Source organism: Podarcis filfolensis, assembly GCF_964270895.1.
Source record: "Podarcis filfolensis genome assembly, chromosome: 18".
NCBI classification, from domain to species: domain Eukaryota; kingdom Metazoa; phylum Chordata; class Lepidosauria; order Squamata; family Lacertidae; genus Podarcis; species Podarcis filfolensis.
In genome coordinates, this window is record NC_139622.1 from 1567376 (window position 1) to 1579906 (window position 12531).

General features: G+C 48.6%; 1 protein-coding gene across 7 annotated transcripts in view; it reads left to right on the top strand.

The window, feature by feature from the left end:
• SLC5A5 (solute carrier family 5 member 5) overlaps positions 1-12531 on the top strand; it is a 35863-nt gene that overhangs the window by 21020 nt on the left and 2312 nt on the right. For all 7 annotated transcript variants that reach the window (XM_083594532.1, XM_083594534.1, XM_083594537.1 and 4 more), the window contains 12 exons: positions 768-819; positions 1146-1213; positions 2917-3071; positions 3291-3431; positions 5334-5463; positions 5950-6038; positions 7260-7372; positions 7799-7869; positions 9841-9927; positions 10275-10480; positions 11622-11725; positions 12159-12262. In XM_083594532.1, coding sequence (XP_083450658.1) covers positions 768-819; positions 1146-1213; positions 2917-3071; positions 3291-3431; positions 5334-5463; positions 5950-6038; positions 7260-7372; positions 7799-7869; positions 9841-9927; positions 10275-10480; positions 11622-11725; positions 12159-12262 — 1320 coding nt within the window. The remainder of the gene's footprint in view (positions 1-767; positions 820-1145; positions 1214-2916; positions 3072-3290; positions 3432-5333; positions 5464-5949; positions 6039-7259; positions 7373-7798; positions 7870-9840; positions 9928-10274; positions 10481-11621; positions 11726-12158; positions 12263-12531) is intronic.

Here is a 12531-nt window from a genome sequence, read left to right on the forward strand (position 1 = left end):
ATCTGGGGGAGAGAGGAGGCCAGAATCAGGGCAGAAGCTGAAGCAGGAGAGGAGGGGTCAAGGGGAGAGAGGAGTCTGGCTGGGGAAGAAGCCAGGGGGTCTCCTCCCTCCTGCTGCGACAAGCTCCCCTCCTGCCTGATCTCCCAGAACCAGGAGAGGCATGAAGAGGGTGGAGGGGAAGTTGGCTTGGTCTCTGGTTGCTTGGGGAAAACCCTGGAAGGGAGGAGTCTTGGGCAGTTGACATGGACTGGTTGGATGCAGAGGAATGGGGGGAGGAAGCAGCTAGGGAACCCCAAGGGAAGAAGGCTCAGAGCCCAGGGACTGCAGGTGGGACGACAATGAGTGGTCAGAGGGAGAAGAGGAAGCAGTCGGGGGGGAGGGAGAAGCGGAAGAGGTAACAGGGTATTAGTGAGCAGGTAGAAGCTGAAGCAGGAGAGGAAGGAGGCCGAGAGGCAGAGAGGAGTCTGGCTGGTGAAGAAGCCAGGGGGTCTCCCCCCTCCTGCTGCAACAAGCCCCCCCCCCCCCGGTCTCCCAGAAGCAGGAGAGGTGGGTTTAGGGTAGCACAACTGGGCGCTATGCTGCAGGGGACACCAAAGCAACACTGTAGAACGGAGTGCAAGAAGTGGGGGGGGGCACCAAATTTTAGCATTGCACAGGGCACTGTTGAAATTTGAAAGCCCAAAGTCCACCCCTGTTTCCTCCAAAGTTCCTTCTTCTAAGACATGGATGCAGATGTTGAAACAATTCCTTCTCCCCATCCAACACAGATGCTGTATACCGGGATTGTCATCTATGCTCCAGCCTTGATCCTCAACCAAGGTCAGTCTTGTGTTGTCTCTCAGGTCTGGAGAGCAAGCCAGATGAGGAGTGGTTGAGGGAGTGGGGTCCGTTCAGCCTGGAGGAGACCTTGGACACCAGAGCCGCCTGCAAATAGCAGAAGGGCTCTCGCATGGAAGGTGGAGCAAGCTTCGTAGAATGGCAGAGTTGGAGGGGCTCCCCGGGGGTCGTGCAGGGATCTCAGCTGATGGGGCCCACCAGCCTCTGCTTGAAAACTAGCCCCTGAGCTCACAGTCCTTCCCTTTTGAGGAGCAACACTTTTCGCTGGCAGCTTCAAGACCAACCTTTCCTCTTGGTTATGTCTCTAGTGACTGGGCTGGATATCTGGGCCTCCCTGCTCTCCACGGGGATCATCTGCACCTTCTACACAACCATTGTGAGTACGACTGGGTGGGCTCATTGATTTATTTCCATTAATTAATTTCTTTTTTAAAAAATATATTTTTATTGCTCAATTTCCACATAACAAATTATCAAGCCATACAATCACCTACGTAATCCCCCCCATGGACTTCCCTCAGCTCCTCTCCCTGATTTTGCTGCACATATTTTCTCTGCATATTATAAAATTATATATATCCTTGCATATCTGTCCTTCATGTTATCAACAATAAATTTGTGTATGTTTATTGAAAACCTGCCAGAGAGTCCAGTTCATTTTGTTGTATTTTTAAATAATTTGTCTAAAGTTCCTATTCCTCCTTGAAGTCACAGTTGTCCTTGTCTCGCAATTTGTATGTCAATTTAGCCAGTTCTGTGTAGTTCATCAATTTCTCTTGCCACTGTTCCTTTGTTGGGATTTCTTCATTCTTCCATCCTTGTGCTATCAAGACTCTTGCCACTGTTGTAGCATACATAAATAAGTTCCTTCTTTTCCTTGGCAGGTCTTGTCCTACAATCCCTAACAAAAATGCTTCTGTGTTTTTTTGTTTGTTTTTTGTTTTTGTTTTTTTGCAAATGTCATTTTAAACATTTTTTTCAATTCATTATATATCATTTCCCAAATTTTTTTAATTTCTTTACAATTAATTAATTTCTATTTATGCACACTCAGTTTGTGTGCAACCTCACACACACACACTGATCCCGGAAGTGACCTGGAAACGTCACCAAAAGGGGCGGAAGCAGGGGCGGGATGGGGCATTTGCCTAGCTTTGCAAATGTGCTAGCAGTTTTATCATTGCACCACCTGGAGGGTAAAAATGCACAACCCTGATTAAAAATAAAAATACTAAAACTAGTTACTATGACCTCACCCTTCTTAAGGTAGGCTTGGAGAAACAAGGATGTTTTTAGCAGGCGCCGAAAAGGGAGCAGGGAGAGCGCCTGCCTGGTGCCAAGAGGCAGGGAGTTCCGAAGGTTAGGCACTGCCATCCTAAGTGATGAGCCAAAGTCCTCTCTGACCCATTCCGTTAGGTACCTGCTCTCCAAGTGGTTTGTAACAAAAGTACCAGTAAAATAAATAAAATAAAAAAATTAAATAAAATGAGAAAACCACTCTTAAAAATAAGAAACCAGTATGACACACTGTTCCTGGAAGAATGGAATATTTGAAATAATATTTTGGAATATTTGTAAATAATTTTGTTTTATCTACATGCAGGCGTTGGTAAAGGGACAGCTTGAAGGACAAGGAATTTGCTTAAAAATGGGTGTTAATTTGAGATATATCTGTAAAATAAGCAGCATGTAAAAGGGTATGAACTGGAATATATCTGAGAGAGTGGGAAACCAGTTTTTGCAGAAACCTGTATGAAATTAATTTTAATTTGGTTTTGATGTGTTTTAAATTTGAAAATGAATAAAAATTAATTGGCAGAAAAAAATAGAATAGATTCTGTAAATGGAATGGGATTAAGAATGGCGTGGAGAGAAAGACCAGAAGTCAAAGTTGAAAGAGAAACGCACAACAAATTTGGAATGTAGAATTTATATGTAAAGGTGTTAGCATTTAATTAAATAATTGACCGAGAGCGACACTTTTAAAAGCATTTGAAAGAGGAAACCAGCCACGACACGTTTATTTCTCTGTGCAGCCAGGCGACTTGGCCGCCCCTCACTTTCCCCTCCGTCTTCCAGGGAGGAATGAAAGCCGTGATCTGGACGGACGTCTTCCAAGTGCTGGTGATGCTTTCGGGTTTTGTCGCCATCTTGATCCAGGGGACCATCCTGGTGGGGAGCCCCGCACAGGTCCTGGCCATCGCCTACAATAACTCCCGGATCAACTTCAACGAGTACGTCCTGGGTTGTGGAAACTATAGCGCTATCGGCGCCATCTCTGGGGGGTCCAGAGGCAGTCTATGTCAAATCCCAGGATGCTGGACTAGGCGGACCATTGGCCTGATCCAATGGCCAGGCTTTTCTCGTGCTCTTGTGGAGCCTCCAGGCCCAGAGGCAGTCTATTGTGATTCCTAGGTCTGTCTTCCCTCATTCCTCCCTCTCTGTTTCCCCAGCTTTAACCTGGATCCTCGCAGCCGCTACACTTTTTGGACCTTCATCTTTGGCGGGACGATGGTCTGGCTTTCCATGTACGGGGTGAATCAGGCCCAGGTCCAGCGCTACGTGGCCTGCAAGACAGAGAGAGAGGCGAAATTGTGAGTTGGGTGGAAGGGGAAAACCTGAAGGGAGGGCTCATTTAAGCATCGCCCTTAGACGCCGGAGGGAACTGAGAAGGAATAACCTGGGGCATCTTTTCGCAGTGGAGCAAGCAGAGACCCCCGACCCAAAGGAGTCCATTTTTGTGTCTGACTTTCCTAGAAGCTGCATCTGAGCAGCTTCCCAACTCCCCGTTTCAGAGGGAACAGAAAATAGAGAAAAGCTGACCCTATTTTCACTGAAGAAATGTTGGAGGGGCCAGAGGGAACTGAAGCCCCAAAGTGGTGGAGGCTGATATACATCATAAGGAATATCAGTCAATCAGTTAGTCATAGACCAGCAGTTTAAAAAAGGCTAAGAATACAATAGTTGTAAGAACAAGCCGGATAAAAGCAGGGAGACGAGTCGCTAACCAGCTAGAATTTTAGTTGTTACTAAAATGATTCGAAGAAGAGCCCTGTGTCTGAAATGCAAGATTTCATAAAAGGAATTATAATAATGCCTCTCTCAGGCTTGCTGTCTTGATTTATCATGATTTCCCTGCGGGTAATAGCAGATGCACAGAATTGTGCTACATTGTGTGTAATCAGAGGGTTTCAATCTGATAATAGGTATTTTAAATAGACTGCTTCAGATCTCCCTGAATTGGGGTAATGAGCTGTTTGCGGAGGTTGTAATTAAAAGGGCAATGGAACAATACATTGGCACTTCCCATGTCACAGGGAAATTAGCACTTTTAAACAGGGATCTTATTATTTCTCCCTCTGAGGTGTAGGGAAGGTAGAATTTTAAATTTGGTTAGCATAAAAGCTTTCCTGTATTTGGGGATGGGTAAATTTGACATCTATTTTGGCATTAAAATGCTCCCACATAGCCCTTAATAGGGAATAATCCGAGGTGACTTCTGCACTGGGGCGAACAGAGACTCCCTGCCCCAAAAGGGCTGCATTTTTGTCTCCTGTTTCCTCAGAAGCGGCTGGCTGTTTCTCTGGCCGAGGCTTCTGAGATCCCCATGGCAGATCCTGCCAGGTAGTTGTGTTGCTCCGTGTCCCTGAGTCTATAGACTCAAGCTGTATTCCTGGGGAGGCTCGATAACCTGGGGGCACCCTCTTGGCCACCCCACCCAGGTGCCCATCCCACAGCCCCACAAAGCTATCAGCACCTGGCTGTGCTGGGCTGGGCTGATAAAAAGGTTGGCTGGGGACAGACTGGGAAATCCAGGGCCTTCCTGCATAGACCAGGCAAGGTGCCAGACCTCAGTGTTTCATTTAATCAGGGCATTTATATCACAGCCTGCCTGGGTCTCCTCATTTAACCCCCCCCATGACCCTGGGAGGTGGGCTAATGCCACAGAGGGGAGAGAGGGCTCTTGTGTTCAAATCCTGCTCCCCTTCGGGGAACCTGGATGGCCGCTGTGGAAACATGATGCTGGACTAGAAGGGGCCATTGCCCTGATCCAGTGGAAGCCTCTGATTACAGAATCACAGAATTGTGAGTTGGAAAGGACCCCGAGGGTCATGGAGACCAACCCCCTTCAATGCAGAAGTATGCAGCTGCCCCACACGGGGATTGAACCCACGAACTGAGAAGATAGCTCAGTCAGCAGAGCGTGGGACTCTTAATCTCAAGGTCGTGGGTTCAAGCCATGCATTGTGCAGAAGATTCCTGCCTTGCAGGGGGTTGGACTAGATGACCCTCAGGGTCCCTTCCAACTTGACAATTCTGTCATTCTACAATTCTACCTTGGCACCACACTCTGACCGTCTGAGCCACCTTCTGGGCTCCCCATCCCTCTTCCAGACCTTTGTAAGCTCCTCAATTGCTTAACTTCCCCTACTCTCCCTGTCCTGGGTTCAAATTTTATTTTTGTCCTCTCTGCTTCCCCTCTTCTCTCCCCGCAGAGCTCTCCTTGTCAACCAGGTGGGCCTCTTCTTCATCGTCTCCAGCGCTGTGGGCTGCGGGATTGTCATGTTCACCCTCTACAAGGACTGCGACCCCCTTTTGGCCGGCTACATCTCTGCACCTGACCAGGTACCCCTCTGCCTCGCGGGGTGGGGCTGGGGCTCAGAGGGGGCTTGGAAAGCCAAAGCAAACTGCTTGCCGTAGGAAAGAACAAAGGGTCAAACGGGCAAACAAACAACCCCCAACAGAGAAGTTCTCGTGCTGCAGTCGTGCAAAAATGCTATGGGATGGCGGGAGGTAGAACACACATTGGAGAAATGATGAAGAAAGCAGACTGGGTGGAAATTGCTGAGGTCTGCTTGTTTAATTTAAGAAATTTATTAGTCACCTTGTGGGGGGTGGGCATAGAATCATGGAACTCTTCCAACTTTATGATTCAATCATTTTCCCTGTTAACAATTCCTGCATTGCAGGGGGTGGACTGGATGACCCTCGGGGTCCCTTTTGACTCTACCATTCCATGTGCATCTTGTGGCCAGCTTCAGATCATGGCCATCTCCCTGCCCTCCTGCTGCCCCTGAAACAGAAGTGACACTTTCTCTCCTTTTCTCTCAGTACATGCCTTATTTGGTCTTGGATATCTTTGAGAAATACCCCGGGGTGCCTGGACTTTTCCTGGCTTGTGCATACAGCGGGACTCTGAGGTGAGTGTGGGAGACCCCCTCTTGAACCCCCCCAAAAAAAATACATTTCCTGCAAAGGAGATACAAAAACTTTGATTCCTAAAGCTATCCAATATTAGAAGCTCTAACTTCTTTTATTGCATCTGCTTCTCGGGTGGAGCATGGTGCCCCAGAGTCCCCAGCTCCACCTGGAGGGAGATTGTGGCTTCTCAGTGAGCGTTTCCATTTCAGTTTTCTGAGTGTTTCCAGCACTCCGGTTCAGCGCAGGATGCTGACCTGAAATTCAACAGCCAGCCTGGTTAGGTTTTGTACACAAATGGCAGTGGCAAAATGTCCTGGGCTCAGCCTGAGAATCTCTAGGGGCCTCAATAGGGGTGGCCCCGTGAGTTAGGAACACCAGAAATACACGCCTCACTTTCTTCTAGAACGGGACAGGTGTTGGTTTACGCAGATTAAAACGCTGCAGGTGAGATGCAAAAAGCGAGGAACATATAAAAATAATCAAGAATTTAATAGAATTAAAACAATATTTCTACATTGCAGGGGGTTGGACTAGATGATCACTGGGGTCCCTTCCAACACTACAGATTCTAATATGAAAAAGATTATTCTAATATGAATAGATTCTAATATGATTCTAACATGAAAAAGATCTATTAAAAGACACATAATAAAAACAACACAGCACTCTTAAAAACCGTTTCCTTTTTTAAAAAAAGACCCATCGAAATAGAACAGGATTCACTTGCCAGCAGAAGGTCAGCAAGGAGGGAGCCAGCTTAGCTTCTCTAGGCAGGGAGTTCCAAAGTTGTCTGGGAGGAGCCACCACCAAAAAGCTCCTCTCCCGCTATATGGGAAGATACAGACCTTCAGCTAGCCTTCAGGATCAGGCCAAAGGATCACCTAGGTCTGCATTTCATCCCTGGAGGGGCCAAATTACCCCAAAGAACCTAGGGATCCAGATAGACTGCCTCTGGACCTGGAGGTTCCACAAGAGTCGATGGCACCCACTTGAGAGGTGCTGGAACTGCACTCTGGCATTCTCTGGCTGGGAAAAAAAGCACTGCCAGAAAAGCATGGCGTAAGCGCAACAGCCGTCTCTTGGGATTGCTTCCCCGGTGCATTTGATGATAGACTGCTCTTGAAGCTGGAGGCTCCTTCCTAGCTAATTCAGGCTGTTGGTGGCTTTGTCCTCCGTGAGACATCATTGTAGCAGCTGCCCCTTCTTCCCTCCCTCTGCAGCACGGCTTCCACCAGCATCAACGCCATGGCCGCCGTCACTGTGGAGGACCTGATCAAGCCGAACTTGCCCAGCCTCTCCCCACGGAAGCTGACCCTCATCTCCAAAGGGCTCTGTGAGTGAAGGTGGCCGGGGCATCCTCCAAAGCGTGGGGAGGCTGGGCTGGGCATCCCAGGAGACCCCTTGGGAACAAGCATAGTTCAGTCAGGAGATTCTTAATTTCGGGGTTGTGGGTTCCAGCCCCACATTGGGTAAAAAGATTCCTGCATTGCAGGGGGCTGGACCTGATGACCCTCGGGTCCCTTCCAGCTCGACAATTCTACCATCCTAAGCCAATTGTTTTCAACAGATCTGCTCCTGAGGATTTGTTCATTTCGTAAAATTTATACACTGCTTGATTGTAAACAAACAAACAAGCAGTCCCCAGAAAGGCCAAAACACTAAAATGGCCAATGAGAAAAATTAGCAGTAATAATAATAATAATAATAATAATAATAATAATAATAATGGAAATTGTGCTTTTATTCTTAACATTTCCAGCACTGATTTATGGGACATCGTGCATCACCGTTGCAGCGCTGTCTTCGTTACTGGGAGGTGGGGTGTTGCAGGTAATAATAATTTTATTATTATTATTTTGTTATTTTTACTATTTATGCACTGCCCATCTGGCAGGGTAACTGTCTCCGCTTATGACCCCTCCCTCAATTTCTTCTCTTTCTTCCACAAGGATTTGGCTCATGTGTTTTTTCCTGAAAGCACAATCTGCATTCGAGATAGCAACAGGGTATTTTGCAGGCCACGCTTCTCCACTATTTTCTTCAGGGAGCCAAACTACTTAAGAACCCAAGAAGAGGCTGCTGGATCAGGCCAAAGCGCCCCCCCCCCCAGTTCAGCATCCTATACTCACAGCGGCCAAATGTCCTTAGGAATCTGGGAATTGAGATAGACTACCTCTGGACCAGGAGGTTCCATAAGATCATAAGAGTTTGTCTGACTGGATGAGGCCGAAGGGGGCCCATCTAGTCCAGCCTCCTGTTCCCACAGTGGCCAACCTGCAAGGGAAACCCACAAGCAAGATTTGAGCACAGCTGCTGCTTCCCCATCATCTAGTTCAGAGGTAGAGTGCTCTTGGGCATGGAGGTTCTGCTGTCACAGTAGTCCTCCTTAAGAAGAGCTTGGCTGCTAGATCAGGCCCATCTCATCCTGCCCCCTGTTCTCACAGGTGCCCCCAAAGGAAACCCAGAAGGAGGTCCTTTTACTATTCCTGTTGCAGGGAGTTCCCCTAACCCTTTTTATCTGTAGCTGTAGAGTCTAGCCTCCTCCTCCTCCATGAATTTGCCCTGCCTCTTTCGAAGTCCTCCAAGTCATTGGCCTCTTGTGGCAGGGAGTTCCGTAGGTTAACTACATGGCCCAGCTTAACTACGCTGCTTGGTGTAGCAGTTCCTCAACAAGCTTGAGAGGGTGGGCTGCGAGGCTTTTAAAAGCACAAATCCAGCCCTTTGCAGGGGGCCCTGGGACTGTACTGAGGACCAATGCAGGCTGATATGCGTTCTTGCCAGCAGTCTCCAAGGGGCAGCCCCGTACATGGTGCATTGCAGTAGGCACGGAAGCTGGCAGCCAGGCCTCTGCCTTCCAGTCATGTGTGTCGGTGGCTGGTTTTATGACGTAGGGAGTTGATTCTCATGCTCGGCCCAGTATTGTCTCATCTTGTTTCAACAAGGAGGCCACTCCACCCGCCTTTGTAGCAACCAGGAAAAGTTTGCATTCACAGATGTGCGCACACACGGCTTATCGGTTTCTGCATTGTATCTCATATGTTAACAACTCGAGCTGCATAGCAGCATATCTGGGAGCTGATTGGCACTTTCAGATTGCAGCTGCTACTCGTGCCTTAGAGGTGACGTGATAGAGGTTTGCACAGTTGTGCGTGGCGGGGAGACAGTGGACAGAGAAAAGTGTTCCTCCTTCTCTCGTGACATGAGACTCTTGGACAGCCAGCAGAGGATTTAAGACAGATAAGAGAAAGTCATTCTTCACAGAGTTAATCTGCAGAACTCCCTCCCACAGGCCACCAACTTTAAAAGGCAGGTTTGACCAGAGGCGGTTTTAGGGCAGTGTGACAGCTTGCCCTGCGTTGGGCGCCTGGTAAGCAGTTGCCCAGCTTTGGGAAGGAGGTGTGAGGCCTCTAACAGAATCATAGAATGGTAGAGTTGGAAGGGACCCCGAGGGTCATCCAGTCCAACCCTCTGCAATGTAGGAATCCCAGCTAAAGCATCCAGGACATCCTTGTGACTTGAAGCCATGGGTTCGAGTCCTACCCTCCAGAGCAGGAGAAAACAAGCTTGCTCCCTCTTCCATGTCATTGAAATATGGGAAGATGGTTCTCCTATCTCCTCTCAGTCTCCTCTTTTCCAGGCGGAACATCCCCAGCTCCTTCAACCGTTCCTCATAAGGCTTGGCTTCCAGACCCTTCACCATCTTGATCGCTCTCCTCTGCTGCACACCTTCCAGCTTGACAACCTCGTAACAACAACATGCTTACCCTTGCCTTCTCTGCCCCGCTTTGTGTTTCTGCACAGGGTTCGTTCACCGTCATGGGCGTCATCAGTGGGCCCCTTCTGGGAGCCTTCATCCTGGGGATGTTTATCCCAGCTTGCAACACCGTGGTAAGTCCCAAAGAGGACCCGAGAGGATGCTTTTGGGTGCCTTCACCCTTCATAAAAGGGTGTTGGAAGAAAGGTGCTGTGCTATGGAGGGGCCTTGCAACAAAGCAGTAGGATTGGAACGAAAGAACACAAAAATACCCCTAACAATGCAGGAATCTAGATAGACTGCCCCTGGACTTGGAGGTTCCATAAGGACATCAAAGGGTGCCCATGTATCCCAGCATCCTCTTCTCACAGTGGCCAACTGGATGTCTGTGGGGAATCTCCCTTCCCTTTCAAAAATTCCTGAGGGGGTGGGACTTTCAGCTCAGCAGCAGCATAAAACCCGACCTCTCCTTCCTTCCCAGGGGGTGTTGACTGGGCTTCTTGTGGGATTCGCCCTCTCTTTCTGGGTGGCTGTGGGGGGCACCCTCTACCCGCCCAGCGCCGCCACCATGGGGGTGCTCCCATCCTACGGAGACTTGTGCCCGCTCTACAACGCCTCCGAGGGAGCCAACGCCACCATCATGCTCGGCCCACTGCCACCCCGGAACATCACGGAAGTCGCAGACAGGTGAGATGGTTGTTGATCTCTGGTGCAAATTCAAATAAGTGTCTGGGGCAGCCCAGCCAGATGAGCGGGTATAAGTAATAAGATTATTATAACACTAAAGGAAAACACAGCAAAACAACATTTCTTTGCCCAGAGTAGAATTCAGGAGGATTCAGTAGAATTCAGTAAGGGGAAAACATCATTTATGGCCTGTAAGAACTAAGGACATTCTACAGTGCGCCTCAACGCGCTTTGGTGCTGTTCAATGTGCTTACAAGCCCAGGAACAAGGTACTGCTGAAGGTTCATAACAAGCATAAGAAGATCTTGCTGGATCAGGTCAAAGGGAGCCGATTTGGTCCTCACAGTGGCCAACCTCCCCCCCACCCAATAACCTGCAAATTGTCTGCCTGCGGAGCTGGAGGCTCCATGAGAACATGAGAGGAATCTGCCTGCTGGACCAGGCCAAAGGGGGCCACTGACCCCAGCATCCTCTTCTCACAGGGGCCACCCAGGTGACCCTAAAGGGACAAGCAGGGACAATGTCAGGTTCTGCACAAGGCAGGAAGAGCCAGATGCAGAGTTATGGGATGGGGGACCCTTGGCTCACTAGCAGGATATGTGAAAAGGATCTAGGGATCTTGGTGGAATCTTAGAGTTGGAAGGGACCCTGAGGGTCCTCTGTTCCAACCCCCTGCAATGCAGAAATCTTAGTTAAAGCATCCATGAGACATGGCCCCCCAGCCTCTGCTTAAAAACCTCCAAGGAGGTTTCTGGGTCACTGTCCCCCCCCCCCCGGAGTCCCTTCCCCACTGAACAGCTCTCACTGTCAGAAAGTTTCTCCTGATGTTTAGTCAGAATCTCCTTTCTTCTAACTTGAAGCCATGGTTTCGAGTCCTACCCTCCAGAGCTGGAGAAAGCAAGCTTGCTCCATCTTCCCTGTGATAGCCCTTAAGATGGCTCTCCTGTCTGCTCTCAGTCTCCTCTTTTCCAGGCTAAACATCCCCAGCTCCTTCAACTGTTCCTCATCAGGCTTGGTTTCCGGACCCTTGATCATCCTGGTCTCCCTCCTCTGTACTCCTCCCAGATTGCCAACACCTTCTAGGAGCCAGAACTCATTTATTCCCCTTCCTGCGGATCTCACCATCTCACTTCCTTTGCAGGTCGGCCATTGCGGATGACTTCTACGCCATTTCCTACCTCTACTACGGTGCCTTGGGAACGCTCACCACGGTTGTAATTGGGGTTCTGGCCAGCTGCCTAACCGGTAAATTGGTGGGGTGGAGCCACTAGCTACCTATTAATTTGCTTCATTTGTTTTTTTTAAAATAAGTTGATTCCATTTTTAAATAATATTTTTTATTATATTTCCAATTTTAACCAATCCTTTTAAAATGCAACCAGAACAAATCTCTCATATCTCTTGACACATTCCATGGTGTTCTTTTATTCCCTTATAAAGCTTCTATATTACTGATATTTTATCCATTCTGTACATCAATTCCAAATTTTTAAATGACAAATTCTCATCTGTTGCTATTGTTCAAATCCTGCGTACATTTTGACATAACTATGATGGTCCTTCCCCCCTAATATTCTACAAAAGAATACCATTTTAGAAGTTGATTTCAATACTTCATGTTTCATTGCCTTAAAGTGTGCAAATTCTCTCTCCCTCATGGTTCTGGGTTTTGCTGCAGGGCCTGCGAAAAGGATCTCAAAGAAGCCAGGTGTGCTCTGGTGGGACGTCATGAAGCAGACCGCCATGGTCTCCCCAGAGGGGCTGAAGAAACCGTTCACCAAGGTAGGACAGTGGGGAAACTGGGCACTCTGATAATGGTGGGCAGTGGGCAGTGCATCGGAGCTGCCATCACTCAGCGTAGAGAACAAGGACCATATTCCAGCTTGATCATCGCCATCACCTGTAGCTGCAGGAGCATCGCTGGCCGTTCTCCAGTTTGGAGAGGCTCATTTGACAGCAGCCTTTAGTGTCATTGTTCCAGTCCTGTGGAGCTCTCTGCCACTAGAGCAGCATTACCTGAATTTGGGTCTTCAGCTGTTTTTGGACTACAG